The following is a 22,249-nucleotide window of genomic DNA, read 5'->3' on the forward strand; positions in this document are numbered from 1 at the left end:
GAAAATTCCGACAGGAACTATCGTATGTTGTTTCCGCCCACTTAACTCTGGAGTAAAAAAATCACCCAGGCGAGTGGGAGGAAGCCAACTTGGAAACACGGCGGAGAGAAACTCCCTCTTGTTGGAGAGCGAGGTGGTCCAGCGGCTCTAAGAGCGGGCACACGGCGGGCAACACAGACCGGGCTGTAATGAACCACCGCAGCCTAAATTCACAGCAGCCCTCCCCTGCGAGCCACCTGGAAGTTTAAACTTCGCTTCAAACTTTCGGCGGGGCATCTCAGTCTGAACTCGTTCACTCGTTTTGTGTGAGCAGCCTGAAACCCGAAGCGTCCACCCCACATGTTTCTGTTGTGCTCTCGCTAGTCTCCGGAACAACCAGGTGAGCAGGCCGTCTCGCTTTTCCCGGGAGGAGCCGCGCAGGCAGCGGTGTTGGTTTACCTGTAAGCACACGGTGACGCACGGATCTCTTTGACGCTCACCCCCCTGCTCCTGTGTTTCGCGCTGCGGCTCTCCCGTAGCCGCCGGAGAACAGCAACCCAGGAAGCCGCCGAGCACCGGAACGGTCATGGATCAACGAGGAGGGAGCGAGACCCGGCGGGGGGAAGGCTGGAGAACCCCCGCTGCGACTACCAGGAGGAGAATGCCGGTGGATATGATGTATGCTGTGGGCTTTATCTGCCTCCAAGGTTGGTAACAAGCTCCTCTACACTCCTACTACGAGCAGAGCACATATGGGTTTTATTTACTCCAGAGCATCCAGATACTGTAACTCCAGAAGAAGGAGTTTAAAAACATAAATAAGTGCTGGTGGAGCCAACATGGACCTCCATGCTTTTGTGACTACTTATGTAGCTGGTTGAAGTTGGTGCACTGTTGGAACTCCGTGCAAAGAAGGGCTGCTACAGAGAGTCAAAGGTGATGCTTGACGACTTTTTCATTCATGCAAGGAAAGTGTTTGTTGTACGTAGTGGAAATTTAAAGAAGTTAAATTTTGTTGGGCAGGGAGCGGTGGTCAGTGAGGAAAAGGGGGGTACCCCTCCCCCACTGAGCCCGTTTTTTTTAAGGGGGGGGGGGGGGGGGAGACTTGATTTTATGAGTTAGAAAGGCAGTTTGTTCCAGGACTGAGAGAAAACTTTAGGGAAGTTAGAGTGCGGGGGGGATGAAGAGTAAAAATGCTTTTAAATTGAAAGGTTTGAAATTGTTAAACACTTTCTTTTTCTCACAATGCTGCAGCTCTTCTGTTTGCATATCACTGTAATTACACAGTGATTAAATTTCTCATCTGCAGCAGCAGAGGGGAATGATGGGATGATAGCTGGTTGTAATCTATCACTGAAGCAGCCCTGCCATGTCATTATGTGTTCCCTTGAGTATACTTCAAACCTCACACAACACACTGGATACGCCATTCCTTGATTATCATATTCATAACTCTGTTTTGGGTGTTTGAGCTGCCTCTCAGCTTTGGCACGCTCCATCATGGGTGACGGTGGAGAGGAGCTACAAAAAGTGGGGTAAAAAAAGATAGTCACGATCCTTCTCCGTGGCCTCCCATGGCGTGAAGCCTCTCCGGAGTTCATAACCTCAGCCGCAGAGCGAGAAGAAAGCCGCAAGAAGATCCTTCCCGAGTTTGTGCAGAGGAATGCTGCTATCCTGCCGGGGGATCGGGATCAGAGACTCTGTGTTCCTCGTGTCAAAACTGAGTCAAGTTTTATCTGATCTGCACAGATTGGGCTTTTGCTCGCTCTGTCGGCGCCGCAGTGATGTTCAAAAGTGGCTGAAAAATTCCTTGAAGTTGAAGTGTGTCTGGTGCCCACCCCCCTCCGTCCCTTCCAGTCTCCTCATGGTGCCCGCTTTGGGGGATGAATGTGTCCTCTGTGTGCAGGCAGCAGCAGGGGAGACGGAGGCAAGCAAGGCAGTGGGTTTATGTTTATAAAATGAATGAATAGAGCCAAGCCAGGTACCTTCACGACAGCCATGCTTTTTTAACCCAACCTTAGGAATGCCCTATTTTTGTATTTTTTTTTAAAAAAGGGGGCCTCTGAATGGGTGAAAGCGCCACAGAGATCTTTACTCCCCACATGAAGCAGTCCGCACCAAACACTCCATGTTCCTGTGGCCAAATATTTACTGAGATCTGTCTTTATTTTGACTTGGCAGTCATAACTCTTTGCTCGGCTCTCTGCTCCTCTGTTGATCTGGTTTCTATTTGTAGCCGACGTGACGTGGCAGCCCTCTGGAGTACATGAAAGCCACTCATCCAGTCAATGTCCATAACGTTAATGCAGCATCTCTCTTATCTGCTCATCTATGGTGTATTTTTCATCATCTTTGCCTCTTTGTTTCTCTCCCCGTCCTGAAAGATTTATGTGAAAAAATGACTGGGCTGGCTGCAGAGGAGCGGCTCTTGTCAGGCCCTCGTCTTTGATCTTTCTCCCTCTCTCTGTCTCGGGCAGCTGGAGAAAATCACTCTATCACGCTAATAATCATCATTTTGCGATGATTAATGCACATCCTGTCCAGCTTCTTCTTGGGAATCACTTCTGAGTTTAGACTTTGTTTACTGTGTGGATGTTCTCTCCGGCTTTTCAGAATCTGCTATAAAACAAAACGCTGTTGCTACACTGCGCAAACCACAGAGCACGGCACTGGATCTGTTCATCTCTCAAAAAGGGGAAGAAGGTTTCAAGTAGAAGGATGCAAGATGTCAGTATCCCAAAGCTCTCCTATCCTGGAAAGTCGACCAGTGGCTGTGAGGATGCCTCGCTGGCGTACCCACCTGCTGTTGCTCTATTTTAAAATCCATACGCTTGCCTCTTATTAGCCCTGCTGGGGTTGAAGGCTGTTTGGCTGCACACAAGGCGGATTCTCCGAATGCTTAAAGTCAGAGGGGATGGAGGGATGTAGACTAAACAAAGACAGAAGTGCATTGTGTTGAATTTGGAATTTGTCTGTTTACTGTCAGAGGCGTGCGCAGCTGTTTCTAATAACTGTGTTGAAACTGAGCCATTGAATGTGGAAAAAAAAATAAAAAATCCATATATATTTGATTGGATTGCAGTACAGACCGCAGCATGATTGTCTTCATGCATTTTGAAATTTCATCACAAGATGATATTGAGAAAGACCGATGAACATCTGTGCTGTGCAATGCATCACCTAACAGCAGCCTTTCTACACGTGTTATATTATTCCACTTATTTAATGATCTGATGGTAAATTTTCTTTTCAGTAATAAAAAACTCCTCATGCCTCATTTTGTAGCTGATGGGTGTTTCAGAGTTCGTTTAGGTGGCCTTCTAATGTAATGTCATTACCCTGTTTTCTGTCATCTCTATTAACAGTATCAGTCACGCCTACACAAAAGTGCTTCAGTCGCTCTCCTTGAAGTTTAGAAAACATTAAGTTGCGTTGCCATTGGTAATTTGGCCTGTTGTCGTTGAATGGCACTGACTTTCTTTTGGTCTCTGGGTTGCCTTGTTTAGTCCGATCCCCCGATTTAGGATTTTTAAGACCCATACTGATATTTCTTTCAGTCGCACTTAAAATATACAGAGTTCCCTAAAATGTATTATGTGTAGTTATTTATTTACTTGTTCACACTCTGTTGATCAGCCTGTTGAAACTTCCCAGTGTCCATGGCTGACCTTTATCTGTGTGCCTTCAGTTTTGCAGTTAGGTAAGATATGATGAAAAGATTAAACACTCAAAAAATGTTCTTTTTTTTTTTACTCTGTCAGAAATAAATATCAGCAAAAGCAAAATAAACACAGAAAATACAAATATTTGTTCATCTCCTTTTTATCGTAATTGATTTTTGAGAATCTCCCAAATACCCCAGTGACAAAGACAAACGATCTGGGTTTCTCTTCTCCAATTTATGTTATTTATTGAGCAATATACTCTCAATATAAGCTGATGGTTATCAGTTATCAATACCTCGTGTTAATATTGGCCACAATACAGCCCCAGCCGGTTTACCGGTTAGGCAATAAGAACAAGAATCAAGAACAGGTCCAGTCTGTGACATTCATATGCCTGTAAGTGTTATAAATGGTGGCGTGTCACAACAGTGAAGCTTTTGCTCATCTGAGTCACACTCGCACCTTTTTTTCCTACTATTTTCAGTTTCTACTGTTAATTAAACAGTTGTGTTGACACTGAGAAGCCTCGATGATTCCCGATCAGTTTTCTGTGAGTGGGAGGGGGGAAAGGGAGCAGCTGAAGTATTGATACGCAAATGGACCCATAAGCAGACTTGATAAAACCCCTTGGAAGCAGTGAAATAGCACAAACCATTCCTGTTAGAGCATAGACCAGCGATACAAAGCAAAGAGGAGAGGAATGTCCCAGCCGCCGTTTAGACCTTTAAAGAGTAGGTAAACAAAGGCGTGCAATGAAAGTAATGAAAGCTCTGCTGTATTTAGCTACCGGGCCTTAATGAATATAATGAGTAACACCTGTGTTTATCTACGCTCTCGTATCAAAATGTCTTCCGCGGATTTTGTCTGTACAGATCGGGGTCTCGGCGCGTTTGTGCATATGGGAGACTTTAACTGGTAGCACTGGTTGTGTGAACAAGGGGGGAGGATTTCTCAGCGTCTTCGGTGGCTCTTATTTCTGGTCGTTTATCAGCCGTGTTTATTCAGGTTTAGGTGAAGCCTTTTGAACTCCACGGTCCCCTGTTTTCCTAAGCCGGCTTGCATTCACTCCCATTATGGAAGGCTCTTTTCCCAGGGGGGAGGATCTTCTTGCACTCTTGCAGAGGCTACACTCATGGCAGCCCACTGGGGTCCATGTCATTTTTAAATTGATGCGTCTTCATCATCTCGGTTTTCCGTCCTTCCAGCGACCCCGAAATCGATCTAGGTGTGCCAGCTTTAAGGATGCTGGGAACTGGAGGCACACAGCACTGTTGAAGATTTGTCAGCTGGCAAACGCATGTCACTGTGATGCCTCTGCACATGGTCTCTCTTGTGTCAATAAAAGCCTTCTTTTTTTATGTTATTTTTCTTATGGGGAATAAGCTCTTTTTCGTTTTAGTTTTCCTGCCAGCTAAATGAGTTGTTTGGAGTCATTTTGAAGTTATGGATCAGTGGTTGCCAAAAACAACACTCTCACCAGCCCCAGAGGGAGAGTAAAGAAAGAAAGATGGATGTGATAGCTTATAAGATGTAGTGTTGACTACTATTTTCCAGGCGCTGACATTTAATGTTTGGTATGTGCGCCTAAGGAAGCTTACCTGCTGATATGTGCAGGTTTATTTTCTTTATACTGACCACTGCTCTTTGCAGCCCCTGTTGTTTCTGTAATGACCCACTGAGTGCTGCGTGCATGTCTCTTTGATGCTGTGCATGCGTGTGGTTGCGCTGGCTCCTGCTGCAAGGCCCTGTGGTCGTGATTGGAATCAACCCTTGTAGCTCTCCCGTCTCCTTTTCCTTGTTTCCTGTTGCATTTGGTTTGTTGCTTCTTGTGCTCGACCGTCTCATGTGGAAGGATCGCTCTTGTTTATCGACTCGGTGCCTCTACGGCTCTGTCTCCTGTCTGGACTGGACTAGCGGTTAACCCCCCCTTTACTTATTTTGTGTTATGCACAGAAATTATAGCGTTTTCAATTACTTGCCTACCCAGTTGGCAAATTTATCAGAGCTCAAGTGGTGAAATCTTCCAATCAGATGGGCTTTTTTGTTAGTTTATATATACACACACACACACACACACACACACACACACACACACACACACACACACACACACACACACACACACACACCTAGAAAGCAGTGATGAGTGATTAGTCAACAATCAATAGACAGAAAATAAACTGCAAGTCTTAATTGAGTTATTTTCATTGGTCGCCATTGACTTGTTATAGATCCTGTAATAAATGAATCTCATTTTGACTTCTTTTATTTGTGTAACCAGCAGACATCTGTTTGGGCTCTACTGGTAAGTCTGATTAGCCAAAGCAACACTTGTTAAAATGTCTTATTTTAGAGGATTGGATCTAAATTAGAGGTTTTTAAGATTTAAGGTGGGAAATGTTTGAGTTTGAAAAGGACAAGCACACACGCACCTACTCAGCTACACTTTTTTTCCCATCTTTTATGATAATTAGGCGTCATCTGGAATGAGCTTTCACAGCCGATCGAATGCCTTCACACATTCCTGGAGAGTTACTTTCTAACAAGAACGCTAACTTTGTGCTGTTTGTCTTGCAGTCGCTGCAGTGAAAGGGAAAGTAATCACTGTTGTGACAGAGTCTGGAAAATCCACCTTATAAAAGTAAAAATGTGCAGGGTCTTTTGTTTTTTTGTTGAAGGTTTGGCCCACATGAGGCCTGCCTGAGATTGCATTGAGGGTGTTTACGTTGGGGTGTTGTATATTATCTTATCTCCTGATCCTTTTCCCAGGTCCGGTCTCACTTGTGAAGGAAAAGGTGAAAGAGTGAACTAACTAATCTAATAAATCAGATCAGGTTTTCTTCCCTCGTTCACTTGATGTCTCACTAATGTGACATTATTATTCTCTTATCAGATGACGTGCGTGACATCTTCTTGCCATCCTTCACCTCCACCCTGTCTAATCTGCCGTGGCTGAAATCACCCTTCTGCTTTTAGTGATAACCTGTAGTATCACATTTACCTTAAATGATGAAATACATGTGTTTTTACTAGCCTGACACACTGCAGCTGTAACCCGCTCAGACGGTTGTAAATCCTTACAACTTTTCTCCCTGCAGGGCAGGTGCGAGGCCCTGGCGAGGGGAGGCTTCGGAGTGAAACAAAACCCCTGTTTTGTTCTCGCATTGGTGCCAAAGCATGCGCGGAGCTAACGTCGCATTCAAATGCATCTGATTGAAACGTGCAGGAATGCCTAATTTGGCTTGCGCCCCGTTTGAAGGGGAGTTGGGGAAGAAAAAGGAGGGCAGGAGAGGAGAAAAGGCGTCTGGGGCGCCATTGCATAATCCCAGCAGCCATTAACTCTTTGCGTCCTGAGGCTGAATGAACTCATCATAGCGATAGGCCACAGGCAGAGTGACACTGGGCTCTCAGTCACCCCTCAGCTCCTCCTTGGCACGGCAGCGGATTTAAACAGATTGACAAGGCCACTGGTGTTTATTGAGAAAGGCCGTTAGTGATGTTTGATCTTCAGATCTCCAGCTGGCTCCGACTGACCCTGCGGGCAGACCAGTTGTTGTTTCTGAAGACTTTCTTTTCTTTGAGTAGATTGCATATTTTTGTTTCTATCCTAATTTCTCGTATCGTCCAGCCTCCTCCTGCTATTTTTGGCCGTGTTCCTGCTGTTGCCGTTTCATCTTCCTGCCGTGGCTTCCAGGAGGGCCACGTCTGTCTCCATGGCAGCCTGTACAGTGTTAACCTCCTGGACCCGGTACCTGACTAAAGCTGAGCAGCTGGGATTTACTGATGTAGCCAGCATAATGTATGAGTGAAGCTGGTGGCTTTATCAGCTCTTGGCGCAGGGTGGCTGTGAATGTTTTAGAGCTCCCCGGTTCCTTTGAATCCGCGCTCATACATTTGAGGTGCAAACTAGAGTACCGCTCATGTTCTCCGAAGCTGTGAAGAGTAGAAGAATATCTCAACACAGCAGTGTTTCTCAAAAGCGTTTTCTTTAATACCGCACTGAAAGAAATATGGGGACAAAGTTGGGGATGTCTCACTTAGAGATTTATGTGTGTGTGTGCAGACGTGTTTACAATTAACTGTAAGAGTTATTGATCTAAAGTGACAAACAGGGACAGCTGGTACTCCTGAGCACCAGGGCAGTCCTTGTTAATTGAGTCTTTGAGAGCTGAAGACATTTAGATTATATTACCATGCATCTGTCACAGTTCGCTCCAGCTTTGCTTTTATTTTTGTCTCTGACTTTGTTTTTGTCTTAGTTTCGACTCCTTTTGCTCTCGTTGTCATTCAGCGCTTTACTGTTACACACTGAGGTTTTTAATGCAACCGGTTCGAGTTTCTTTGCAAAACAGTGGCGACTGAAACTGAGCTGATCTCACTGAAGCTAATCGATACTGAGCAGTCGCAGCGCTACGGGAGCAAGAGAGACACATGTGGCTACATTAGCAGGATGATGGCTTGCATTAGCATCGTGCAAGCCAGATGCAATTACAGCCCATTACACATGACTATTTTGATTAAAGGAGGCATCGCATTTAATATGCTTACCAAGTGGACCAATCAAACCGACTGAGGTCTTTGTTGCCGTGACTCGTATTTACATTTCTGGCAGGCGGACTTCAGTCTGTGGCGTAGGGCGAAGAAAAATCCAGCTGCTCATTTCTGTGTGTTTATTACTGTCCATCTGTAGCTGGTTTAAATATTGCAATGGATAGCAGAAAAACTAACTGGTCGTTGCCTTTGTTTGCATCTTCTACCTCCAGCCAAAGTTCTGCTTAATATATTTGCTTATGGTTTAACTTTACAACAAACTCTTTCTTAGTAATTGACCTCTTTAGGTTTGTGTCGTGTTAGTATGAAAGGAATTGGTTTGTATTTTCTCATAAAGTCTAGCTAGTGTTCAAAAGAAAGGTGACTTTTAGCCAGAAGTGTAAGAAAGCTTTGTTGGCTTTAAAGCCAAACATCAGAACAGCCCCCCCCACCCCACAGGCCCTGTGAGTAATTCATTCATTTGCCCTCTTGCAGTTGACGCTTTTAACCAGGATTAAACCTCTGCTCTTTGCACTGCTTTGCCGTGCTCAGTGGGTATGACACTATGGGCTTCTTAACAGCGTGAAAATACTTCGAATTAGATTTAATCTTTACTCTGTTAAGGCCTCTTTTTCAGGATTGCACACACTCGATTAACTTTTGTTCATTTGCGTGGGATTTGCCCTGTAATCAGACCCTTACAGCGAAGGCGGTCGTTCACTAGATTTATTTAATGGCGACATAATCGGCCAGTGAAACCTCTGCTGACCGGAGTCTCGGTACGCAGGCGTGCATAATTACAGCCGTACATCCCCTCCTGCAGCCGTGCACGCTCAGGCAGCATTTGCACATTATGGCCCGCATTGTTCTGTGTTAGCAGACAGTAATTGTCACCGCTAGTGAGAGAAGCTCATTACACAACAAGCGTAGTTATTTTGTGGTTTTTAATTATGTTAAACAACCTCCACGGCATCCCCAGCTTCATCTTGTTCCTGCTCTGCTGCTACTGCTGCTGTACCGTTTCACCCTCCTCTGCCCCTTTTCACTTTTCTTCCTTCCAGTCGCACAAACTATGCCAAATGCTGAAATCCCTTTAAACCCCCGTCCTCCTTTCTGCTGTCCTCTATCTGAACCTCCCTCCGAGTCTACGTTAAGCCAGACTTCAGTGCTTTTTTTTAAAAATCGACTCCGACAGAGGGATGGCACAGCACAGTCAGAATAACTGAGTAGGTTTGCAGCATGATGGTTTTTTCCCCCTCCCTGTAAAACTATGCCTTTGTTCGATGTTTCCTCAGCTGAAATGAGCGTGCAGCTGTGTTTTATTCAGACAGCTGCTTTGGGGATGTTGTTTTTTTTGTCCAAACAAATTGTCGGTATTGATTCAAAGGCGTCTGGTTCCTCACTCTGTTTCGGGCTCATGTCCTCCTGACCAAAACACCTCCAGGCTGTCCAGCAGCGAGGTGTCATGTCAGGAGCGGAAAATTCAGTCGGTTCGCTTGTTTTCTGACTTGTTTTCACCAGTCTGGAGCATCTGCTGCAGAAACATCCTTCCTGTTAGTCTACACTCCCTCCTTCCTTCCTCACTATTCTAGCTTTTACTGAGCAGACTTTGTGATGAATGGGTCAGCTCTTGAAGTTTAATTAAAATTTAATTCTGTCTTGTTGTCTTACTGTATATTTAATGAAAAATTCTTGTGTTTTCAATGAATTAAAAACATCTCTGGGTTTCCCTGGATGCCTATTTTTCACCAGTCTAAAGCTGTTTTTTCCACTGCCAAGAATAAAATTCCTCAGGGGCAAATTTGATCCGAGTATCCCTTTTTTTTCTTTTAGGAATTGTGCTGCATTAAGAGAAAATAAGAAGTATACAGAATCTCTTCATCCCTACTCCCAAATACACCAAAAATTCATAAAAGCTTTCCAACATAAATTACTTCAGTCCATCTCTTCTCGGTTATCTACACTTGGGGTCTTAATAGTTGCATCGGAAACCTTTTTTAACAGGTAGTAAGTACTGAAAAAACACAGTACCCCTTATGCTCCGTTATAATTTCACAGCCCAAAATAAATGGTTTGAAATCTCATTTTTCTCTATAATACTACAAAACATTACTGGCTTTGACAAAATGTCACTATGATTTTCTTTTTTGGACTTATAACTGTACATACATCAATGTAAAATCAACATTTCTTCAATTAATTTCATTTTCATGATGAAAGAAAATATTAAACTTTGCAATTTCCCCCAAAACTGCAGGAGGTTACAGGGTCTTCTCTCAGTGGTTTGTTACTGTGCACCCACCGTTATGCTATATATGTATAAATAGTTCGATTTAAAAATTGCTGCTTTGGTCTGATGTAATTTAATCTGGTTTCTTAAGCTTCTTTCCCCCAACTACAGAGAACAGCTTCTCTGTAGGGCCATGAATTCGAAAGTTTTCCTCATTGTTTTGGGCTTATCAGTGCTCATATCAAGGGAAGATAGCAGGGCCTGCTGGCCTTTGTCTGTCTCTGAGCTCTGGCTCTCCTTAGCTACAGCCACTTTCACGTTTTATCTTCCTCAAACTGAGCATATTCAGCTGGTTGGTGCTGTTTTAAGTGAATGATTAGATTTGTTGTCCTGAATGTTTTTGTGGCAGTTCCCTCCTTGAATACTTGCACTTATTACAAACTTTGTGTCTTTTAACAGCATGTTGGCATGTGGGTGTTAGCGTGCACGGACTGTGACATTGCTAGCGTCTCACAATCGTGAGATATGAGAAGATGAGAAGGTGCGTGAGACTGACCGCTCAGTCAGGCAGAGTGCCAGCTAGGGCGCTGAGCATTGACCCTGGATGGGCAGTCAATGCATCTCTGTGAAAAAGGAGGATTAAAGTTATCATTTGTAGAGGCGGGGAAAAAAATCAGTGCAGCATTACTGGATACACTTTCTTAATTAGCTTAGCTTGACAAAGCGAAGCTAATTCAGTGCAAGCTAAGACTGAGCCACAGGAGTAGAAATTGGACCGCGCAGCTGGCCTGGTAAAAACCAACCTCTCCGCAGACAGTTGCAGTCTGACTTGGACTGACTACAGTCACCCTCAGAGATTTTTGATGCTGTTTTAAATAATCGAAGCCTAGTTTATAAATGCACACAGACTGTCAACGTTTGTCAATGAACACAACTCGAAGGGACTCGAGTCAACTGGCTGCCAGCTGGTTGTGTTCTGGTTATATTTTACAGGGCAGGAAGTTGCTTGTTTCTGTTAAATGTGAATTTCTGTGTATGCAGACAGCAGCAGATGTACAGTTTTTGATGATTTATAACAGTTCATTGCTCTATTATTAGAAATGGATCTAATTACCAGCATGTAATTTCCGACTTGACCCCATTTAATCGCAGACTGATGGCAGACCTTTGCAGCAGTCCTTGCACCTTTTAATAATACCAAGCCCACACGATGAATGCTGTGCATGCACTAACAAATCATCCAATCTGCAATGTACCATTATGTGCCCATTTAATCGCAGACGGACGGCAGTGCGAGTGACAGTGTTGTATGCATGACAATCTTATTTTGCACCAAATAAACCAAGAATTGAAGATAACTTTGTCCTCTTGGATAAAACCCCCAATAATATCGTATTATGAGTGAAGTGTTGTGATAACATTGTACCATGTGGTGTCTGGTGACTCCCACCTTTTATTTATTTGGTTATTAAAGAAGGTCAAAACCACCTAGTTCTTCATGAACACCTGCAAAACAGTGCTGTTATGTTCTAGTAGAAAGTATGCACTAAATATTTTGGCACCAACTATTCCTTTGTTCCTTGTTTGTCAGCTGTCTGTGGGTGAAATGAAAATGGAAATCTAGACATTGTTATTACCAGCCTCAGTCAACAATATCTGTATTTGCCCTGAAAAACCCCACACCACTCAATCCCTACAGAGGACAAACATTATACACACCACTACAATAGGCTGCTCTGTGCAGGTGCAGCCAGCCGACACAACCTGGCCGATTATGGAGCGCAGGACAGTGTTTCCTGTCCTTATCTGTAGAGGTGAGGATAGACAGAAATGCCCATGTTGTGTCTGACAATTGACAATGGTCCTGGGTTTGTGCCAGATAGCAGAGGAAATAGATGTTTTGTTGTGGTTGCTTCCTCCTGGTGTTGCGTCAGAGCGGATGAGGATCTCCGCAGAGTCCTCTCTGTCCCCTGCTGCAGCTTTCACCTTTGCTCTGTGTCCTCATCCAGGTTAGGACCCAGACAAAGGACCAAGGTCCTCTCTTTCCTCGCTGAGCACTGTGTGGCTTTGGTTTTAGCCTGAGCGTGCGTGTGTTGTCAGGGTGGCGGGCGAAGACTGCAATCTCCCTACGGGTCTGGCCAGGAGCCGTGGTGACAGGAGAAGGCCAGCGGCTGTTTGGCTGTTGACTTCCTGTGGTGCAGATGGGGACCGTGTGCTGTGGGGTTTCCACTGCCACTGGAATTTTTAAACTATGTAAACACAGACAATAGACTTTTTGTTTAAGTGTGTGTTTTACATCACCGCATTCATGTCGCTTGTGCACCTGCGAATATTTATCTGTATGTTTACATCAAGAGCTTTGTTTGTGTTGAAGCAGGTCGGTGGAGGAGCTTAGTTCAGACTTGCAGTTTTCAAACTGGACACCCACTTTGCTCTTTTTTTTCTTGTTGCACTGAAATGATGTGTTCTCAAATAATCTTTTAGACCTTTGCAGCAGTCCTTGCACCTTTTAATAATGTCCAGCCCAGATGATGAATGCTGTGCATGCGCTAACATATCATCCATGCGTTGTAGCATTATGCGCCCTTTGCTTTCTCCTGCTCTCCCTGTCTTTGTAATCGAATGCTCCTCTCACTCGTTATTCAGAGATGGAGCCGCGTATTTCTGCCCGTTGCGTTTTTGCACCATGACTTCACCGGTGCTCTTTCATCTCCCCATGGATGGTTTCCAGGCAGACATCTTACTCTGCCATTGTGTGCACACATCCCCCCTCCCTCCCTCCCTCCTCTTGTCCTGTCATTTTGCAGGAAGCAAAAGAAAAGGTTGTAGTGAAAGCTACACCTCTGCCTTCCCTGCAACCTCCCGGGTCCATCTCAGAAATGAGGTCAGATGACACACGAGCCCTGGGTGAACCTCCTTTGCTATCCCTCGCTCAGGCTCTTTGAACATTCTCACGGACGGCAGCATGCTGTCAAGGGATAAAAACCAGCCCGGCTCTGCAACCATGTCTCACGCTCTTGATGTAAAAACGGCGAGAAATCCCGTGGCGTGCTTTCAATAAATGTCATGTTCGTACTGTAGGTGTCTCGCAGAACGATCAGAAACGCCCCCGCCGAAATCTTTCAAAGTGGAAAAAACAGAGCTGTAGTATTTTCCGGTTGTGTGCTCCTTTTCACATAGTGTTGTTGGGATGTTGCAATCGCAGCTCCCTCATGGTGATTTATACAACACCTCAAGGGGAAGCTGGCACACCTTTCCACTTAAATAGTCGGGTTTGACAGACTGTTGCGCTTTAAATCGATTCCTTTAAATGTTAAAGCGCGGCAAACGCACTGTATCCTGATGAAACCTCAGCTATCTTTACATCAGCTTCACTCATTAGACAATCAAGGCTTCAGATTTTCAGCCTGCCGGGGCCAAACTACGCTGCAACTACGCTGCACCTTGCAGAAAAAAACAAAGCTAGTCATGAATTAAACAAGCACTGCTATTCATAGACACACAAATGTTTCTCATTTCTTAGGAGAGAGAGGGAGAGCTGGATGTCCTGCAGCTTTTTTCTCCACCTCACATCCTTTGTTTGATCTTTTTTCTGGCATTGTAACTCTTCCTAAAACTCTGCGCCTTTTCAAAAGGCATTAAACATGAGCGAGTTCCCCAAGAGCAAGGAAACGTTAAGAGAGGTTCAGAGAATATGCTGAGTGGATTGAAGCCATACGACGGGGCCTAAGTCTCTCAGAACCGCTGGTCTGTGCGCCCTGTTTATTTCAGTAAACACACACATCTACAAACCCACACTCAGGTTACTTATTTTAAGTCCAGCCTTGTACACAAATGTTTAGCGAAGGTAGCAGAAACCCCCAGCAGGCTTGGGTTTTATTTTTACGCCTAGTGGGAACACATTGACAAACAGCTGCATAAACCAAAAGGCTTAAATATGTCTCATTTTGTGCAAAAATACATCGTGGAGAGCTGGATAAAGCACTGATTTTGATGTAAATCTGGATATAGTTTTTTCCCGCCTCTGAAATAACAAGCGGAGCCTTTTAACTGACACTTCAAAACCAGACAGCCACAAAGCAAAGCCGCCGCCTCCTCCTTTTCATTCCACGCGTGGAAATCACTGTGAATCATAGTGAAAGCCGTTAGTCGTTAGGCCATAAATTCAGACAGTGTTTTACCGCGCTCCTGTAAATGTCCTAATGAAGACTTAAATTTGTGGCAGGAGTGTGGGCAATCTGGCCAGCCGGAGGATATCAGGCCACGAGAAGGTGGAGGGTCAGGGAGAAGCCAAGGTCGCACCCCTAAAGACCTGCTCAGGTTTCAATGCAGATGGACTCTAATGAGCATTAACCAGCTTCAGAGTGAGGAAGAGCTGCAGGTTTTAAACCACCACAGATGGAAGTGGGAGCTCCCGAGTGGCACTCTGGAAGTTTTAAAAAAAGTGTAATGAATGATTAAAGGTCGGGGTCACACACCGGGGGATCCGCTTGCTCCAGATTCACTTTGTTTTACAAATGGCTTCCTGAAACATCACATTTCAGCGGGCGCTCTTTGGGTAGGCGGGCTGCAGAGGAAATGCAGAGCAACTGGTCAGCGCAGCTGTGAGCTAACGATAGGGGAGCGATTGTTCTTGCTCGGATCAAGGACTGTCCCAAAAACACGGATCTGTAAAGGGAACTAACCTAATCAGTCCCATGAAGAACTGCGTGTGTGGGTCCGAGTAAACAAAGGAAGTCACTCACTCCGCCGAGGCGATCGTATCTTGGCACTCGCCAGCTTCGTCCTGTGATCCTGATCTTCTCCGCGGTCATGCGATGCGACAGAGATAGGGCCCGTGTTTCTGTGCTGACAATTAAATTAGTTAAGTACAGGCTGTAAAATTCGCCCCCTTCCAGGTGTTTTCACTGCCTTTTTCTCTGTTGAAACTTACAAGAGGGGGGAAAACTCAACCGTACAAGACGAGAAGCTTCATGTTTAGTGTCGCCATGATATCATGTTGCTCTGCGGTTACAGCGTCATAAAATCACAGCACTAATTTGTTCATTACAAGAGGCTGCATGAGTTTACTTGTTGTAAGTAAAAAGAGGACATCGCCACACATTGCAGGTTAGCGCGCTATAACTCTGCGCTCATGTAGGACTTGCATGCAGGGTCTTGCTTCGGCTTTTCAGACGCAGGATTGAGTAGTTTTAAAGCACATGTGGGTTTAAAAACAGATTTTCATTCATAGGAAGTCATCTGTTACTAATCCCACGTTTCAGTTTTATTTAAGTATTTGTAAGTCGACAATTTGAATAGGATTGGACGCTAAAATGCAGTTGTGATTTATTGCCGTTTTTACAGGGAGCTCAGTGGATTGACTGTCCTCGCTGTGAGTCAGACTTTAGTCATTTTTTTCTGCTCTATGCCCACAAGCTCTACGTTTCACAGGATCTTGTGGTGCGTCTGATGTCCCTTTAAGGTCTGTTTTTACGAATGAGGTCTGCTTTAAGGTGGCTAGTTCCTGAGGTCGCTATGGGCTGTGGTGAGATGATGCCTCAAGATGTTGTTTAGTGGAGAACAAGTGGTTCTTTTAAAATGAGAGCTGGAGAGAAAATGGCAGTAATTGAATGTGAAACCATATGCTTCTTATTTTGGTAATTTTTTTTTAAAGATCTTGTTAGAGTTAGTGCCAGCGCACACTACTCGTTTAATAAACAGGGGCCTTTTTTAGGATGTCATGGTGGAATATGAGGACGCTTCAGTGAATGAACATGAAACAGTTGCTGATTTTTCCACTTTGTGATTTAAGTGTCCTTTTAGCTCCGTTCACTCGCAGTTTGAGCTGTCGGCAGTCACAAATGTCATCAGTGCTGCACTTGGGTTCTGTTCGAGCTTGCCGTGCACCTCCATGGTTTTTTTGAAACCTGGCATGCGCAGTGAAGTTACAGTGGTGAATGATTTAGCCGACCTTAATAAGTGGACATATGGGGAGTCAGATGAACAAGTAAAACAGGTGTCAACTGTTAGATTTGGTTCTTTATTCCATTCATGTGTAAAAATAGTTAAGAGGAACTAAAGCTAACAGGATACACTACCAAACTCAGCAGCTTTAGCTTTTGTCTTTAAAAGAGTTGGTGTCTCAGAAGATCAGACCTCTGGGTTTGGATGGATCCATCCATCCATTTTCTTCCATTTATCCAGTTCAGGGTCACCAGGGTGCGAGAGGCTAACCTGCCTTCCACCCTCAAGCTCAATCATTTGGGAGGGACTCAGAGCGGAGCTGCTACTCCTCCACATTGAAAGGAGCCAGTGAAGGTGAACATCAACCTTCACAGACATCTGCTCTTAGCTCGCGCTTGGAGTTTTCATGTGATTTCCATCCTCGCAGCACACGGTCTTATCAGACGTTTTCCATCTGCAGTTTAACGTCAAAGACAACAACACCACCTTTGACTGTGCTCCAGTCTTCAGACCGGAAACGACAGGAAATTGCTCGCAATGCCATTTTCTCTTAACTCGTTTAGCGCACGGAGCAGCGAGCAGGTGGCCGCGTGAATGTGAAAACAAGGTGACTGAAGGTATTTGAGGAGACTGATCTCCAGCGTGCTGATCTTCTTTTTTTGGTTTGTTTGTTTTTGGCCTCAATCCAAGAAAGCTCTGCTAATCCAGATGGAATCATGGCTTCATGCAAAATCAACAAAACATCGCACATACCTTTCAGCCAGCCTGTAGGTTTTTTTCCCTCCCTCCCTTAATGTCAAGTGTTTTCTTTGTAATTTGTCCGTTCAACAAAACACTGATGTTGCAAGAGGTTTACATTTTCTTAGCCTCAGGAAAGAGGCGGGTTCTTGTAATAGAATACATTCAGAATATTGAGTTGCAAAGCTCGGATATTTTCCTTGTTGTAATCCACAAGTGGCAGAAAGCTGTTTTTAATGAAAGTCACGCAGGGAGGCTGGGTGTGCCTCAGAGTTTAGTTTGTCTTTGTTACAGCACGGGAGAAAACCATTATCCTGACCCTCAGCTGTAAGCCACGGCAAACTGTAACTGACATGTAAGCCAGAGTCGGAGTCTGTGTAGTATAGGATGACCTCTGACCTTTAAAACGAGGCAAATCTGCTCCTTACAAGATCATTATCTGATTTTTTTCGCCTCTTCCCCACCTTGTTATTTCACACAGGAAACCCCATTGCAACAAGCTGCATCCCTGTTGTGTGTTTAACAAGATTTTAAATTCTGACACAGTGTCACTATTCTGTAAAACGGTCTCAGCTGCTTTTAATCGTGCGTGTACTCGGACAAAAGCCGCACTGTTAGAGTGTTGATAACTCTCAGGATGTAAATTTTTGGGCTCTTTGTGCCGGGGGGCAAAAGTCTCTACAGAAATTGTAGTTTATTCAAACTTTACAGAACGAACGCCGCGCTGACGCTGTCAGCCCACCTTGACCCTATCTCTTTCTGTTTGTGTGAAACTCAAACAGAGGCCGTGTCACCTTGCATACCTTTGCGAAGTTTAATTGATTTTTTTCTTTCTTTTTCTTTTCATCACGTTAAAATAAAACACATCATTCTCAGGGCCGAGGGAAATGAGGCAGAGGTGAATATAGGCGGGGTCCACTCGCTGTCCAGTCACGCACAGCCAGTGGAGAAGCTCGGTTTGAGCGTGATTCCTGGCAACGTGTTAGTCTCTCTTTGGCGAAAGGCAGCTTTCCTGGGCAGCTTTTCAGCGTGGAGGTGTGAGTCGGGGAAACAGGCAGAAAAACAGGTTCCAGATTGATAAATGGCAGGGCTGCTTTGGAAAGTGTCTCCTTTCTGACAGAGGATTGAGCTTTGTCTTGAAATGCGAGCTGCCTCTCTGCAGCCAGTGCCAGCTTCTCGGGGGCTGCGACTTTCAGCAGCTTAGAGCGACGGGTGGAGAGCGAGATTTATGTTACAGGGGATGCCTCGGGGTGACATGGAGGGATGAAAAAGATTTGGGTAGCTGTTGCTGTCTGTTAAAGGGGATTACCATTTAATTAGAGCCCAGGTCAAAGATATCCTAATCGGTGCATTTCAGCATGAAGAGCTGTTTCGGTGTCCTGTGCTCAAACCCCGAACATTACCAAGATGCAATAAAGTGTAAACTACTCTTTAATGCATCCACAGGCTGTAAAACCACCTGGCTAGCTCCAAATTTAATAATGTATAACATTTTCTTTTCTCCTTCAACAATCAACAGCATCCAGAGTCCTAATGTGGGAAATTTTCATGCTATAATTGAGATGTACACTGTAACAGCTGCTGAGCTTAAACTTGCCAGGCTTTGCTTGAATTTATGACTTTTTAAAACTTTTTTCCCCCCATTCTGTTTTAGAAATCCCCTTTAAAAAATTTAACTAATCAAATGACATGACACAGATTATAGAGCTGGGAACAGTTTTCCTTTCTTCTTTCACACAGCTACACCATTTGGAAGAACTGGAAATTCCAGCGGCTTAGGAGCTTCATCTGTCACTCAGTTAAAAAAAAAAAAAAAAAAAGTGCTCTTGCCTCTTTTAAATACCTAATGTGCAGAGGCCAAGTCGTCCATTAGAACTGGCAGTTATTATGGACCACTTGGTCCTTGCAGGAGATGTGTTGAAGCAGACATTTGTAACAGAATCAGTCTTTTGCGGACGTCTCTCTGTGGGTTTAAATGAATAATTCGGGCAGGGAAAGGCTGACCTTTCGTGTCTTGAGATCTGCGATTTGCCTGATCCCTGTCTTTGCTCATCCTGTGCAGCTTTTTGTGCACAGTGACTATACATGTGATGTTCTTGCATGCAGGTGATGGTTGCTATGCCAAGTAACAATTTGAAATAGGGATTTTTTTTCATTTATTTTTTTGGCAGTGACAGGCTGAGTACACAGCGTCCCTTTTCATGGGTCACAGATCTAATTTTCTAGTTCCTATGCTCACAACTGCCCAGAAAACACTCACAGATGTACACACAGAGGAGGGAAACTGAGTGCTCCAGATCTGGTTTCCTTGGAATAAAGCCTGTAGGAATAGCGTGCATTGTCAGGTGATGGATGCAGTCCATCTAATCCGCCCCCTGTGTGTTACTGATGGATGCAGATGACTGGTAAGGAGATTGTGTTGGCTCATTACCAAGTGTCAAGAGTGCCTGGACTCAAGCCTTTTGTGATCCATGCATGCACATACATGCATGGAATAGCATTTGTTTGTTCTCGCAGCGGGCTTTCATGTGCTAAATGCATGACACGTAGGTGTTAGATCCGTCTTTGGAAATGCATGTAAGCTTAACAGAGGTGTGACTCACAGGATTCAGTGATTTTCATTTAAATGCCTTTTCTGAAGCCATGACTTGTTTTTTGGTCACTGTGAATGTTTACCCCCCAGCGCGCCATTAAAACACAGACAGAATGAAACACTTAACCTGTGGCTGATACAGCTGGGAGATCTGGGGGAGCTGTGGGAGATAGAGGCATTGTTTGTCTGAGATTCTTGCCAGTGGGAGTGTGGTTTCCTGGGCCTATTAATATTAGCTGTGAGGTTAGGAGATTACAGTCTCAGCTAGTAGAAGACTTTGATCAGCCAACAAGATCCAAGAGAGAGTTTAGCCAAAGTGGACCGTCCTTGACTCATCAGAGCTTTTAGTGAGTAAATCCCATTTGCACTAACAGAACAGCATGTTGCAGGCATATCACCACTCTGAATTATAAACTTCCTATAGGAAAATATGCAAGGTTATTGGGTTTAGCTATGCATGCAAAGGAAGTGTGGGCTTTCTTCACTGGAAGAAGAATAAAGAGACTGATATCTAGTTTTCAGCAGCATTTTTTAAAGTTTTTTTTCAGACTCGCTGTAAAATCTGCCCCCCCCCTCCCCCCCCAATAGGAAAAAAGCACTCCATAATAAAAATGCAAGAAGAATAATTTGTAAAGTTTAAGTATAAAGTCCTTCCACTTGGTTAAAGCTCCTTTTGCAGCAATGTAACCTTGAGATTTCTTGGAAGTGATCCTACGAGCTTGGCACACCTTTTTTTTTTTTTTTGGAGGTTTTTCTCGTCCTTCTTGGCAGAATTGTGGGGAGCGTCAGTTGAAAGCCGTTATTAAGTCTTTCCTATGTGCTGTGTGGTGACCAGGTTTGGATCTATTCTGGGACTTTCACAAAGATTTTCAGAGGCACTGTTTTTGGGCTGCTGTCTTGTTAAATGTTAACTTTTGTTCCAGCCTGAGATCCTGAGCACCCTAAAAATATTTTCCTTTCAGTTCTGTCTGTTTTGGATCCATTGTAATTCTTTTCCACATTCCCTTTGCCGAAATACATATATTACCTCATACATTACCTCAGTGTGAATGTTCCTGTCAGTCCAAAAACTGCTCTCAGACACAGTTTAATGATTGCACTTTGATTGTGACCTGATGATTTTGTGCTACATGTAACGTTGCACCAAATGCTATCCATCAATCGAATAAGTGTTAAGATATTTCTGAGAAAACTACAAGTAAGGGGGGGGGGGGGTCAGAGATTTACCAGTGTTGCATCACATGGGTTAGCTGTCCAAAACATAATGGAAGTCATGATACATTTTTCTATGCAATCCTAGATTCAAAAATGTCAGAACGTTGCATAAAATGTAAAGAAAAACAGAACCAGAGAGGCAAAGTTCCAGAGAAGTACAGAGGCTCACCAATTTGCAAAAAGCTGTTGCAGATTGTGGAAAAATTTCAGAATAATGTTCCTCAATGTAAAATTGCAAACAGTTTGGAAAGAATATCTCATCATCTACAGTTCATAACGTCATCAGAAGAATCAGAGAAGGCGGAGAAATCTCTGTGCGTGAGGAACAATATTTGATATCCACGATGTTCAGACCGTCAGACGGTGCTGCACTGAAAACAGTGACCACTCTGTCATGGAAATCACTGCGTGGGCTCCGGAAACACTTCCATAAATGATTGCCTGTGAACACAGTTTGCTGCGCCACCCACGACTGCAGGTCAAGGCTCTATGATCCATAGAAGCAGCATGATTCAGAAATCACCATCTTCTCTGGAATAAAATATGAGATTTGCATTCTGTTTGTATTCATATTTTACACAGCATCCCAATATTTTTGGATTTGGGCTTGTAGAAGTCGGTCTCATTGTTTTCAACAGACTGAAGGAGTTGAAAAGGGGCTCCAGAGCGAATGTGGCTAAAGGGTGGTGCGATTTAAACTAGAGTGGGACCATTAATAATGGGCTGCTGTATAATAATCCCTACTAATCCACATTATTCACATAGCAACACACACACATGCAAGTTGTGAGTGAGCAGAACATCATCATACATAAGGATTTAAATGAACTATCAGCACATTAATCAGTAGTGGTGATAAGAACGTATGATCTGATTTTGTAATTACAACTTTAATTTATTCACACAATCTTACGTGTGTACTCAAACCGACGGCGGTTTCTGGAGTGCTGTTTAATTGAACCATTTCATTAGTGCTCGCCAGCCTCGTTTCCTCTGCGCTGTTTTGTTTCTGTCATGTATGTTGGCCGTCCCACTCTGAATGAGTGGCTGTCCATACTAATGTCGAACGGATTTTAGCGGAACCACTGCAGAGATCTCATTCAAGGCGGGGTTTTTACTGGGGTTTTTTAGGGCTGGGGGTTGGGGTAGCTGGGTTTCTGCAAGCCTGTCACTCTCTCATTGAGGAGCCGAGAAGCGCGCCTCAACACATCTTACTCCGATACAAAGAGAGGCTGTGATGTACATACAAATGAGCCTATAATAGGTGGTTTTGTCACTCAGTTCCTTCTTAGTTTAATCTGACAAACAGCCCCTCTGTGTTCCTGCGTCTGTGTGTCATTCCTGTGTTCAAGC

The 22,249-nt window shown here is 44.2% G+C and overlaps 1 protein-coding gene across 1 annotated transcript in view; it reads left to right on the plus strand.

The window, feature by feature from the left end:
* Positions 1-62: 62 nt before the first annotated feature.
* Positions 63-22,249, plus strand: part of ptk7b (protein tyrosine kinase 7b) — a 73,075-nt gene continuing 50,888 nt past the window's right edge. The window contains exon 1 of the mRNA XM_014410010.3: positions 63-686. Coding sequence (XP_014265496.2) covers positions 566-686 — 121 coding nt within the window. The 5' untranslated portion in view covers positions 63-565. The remainder of the gene's footprint in view (positions 687-22,249) is intronic.

This window comes from Maylandia zebra, linkage group LG13, assembly GCF_041146795.1.
Source record: "Maylandia zebra isolate NMK-2024a linkage group LG13, Mzebra_GT3a, whole genome shotgun sequence".
Classification (NCBI taxonomy): domain Eukaryota; kingdom Metazoa; phylum Chordata; class Actinopteri; order Cichliformes; family Cichlidae; genus Maylandia; species Maylandia zebra.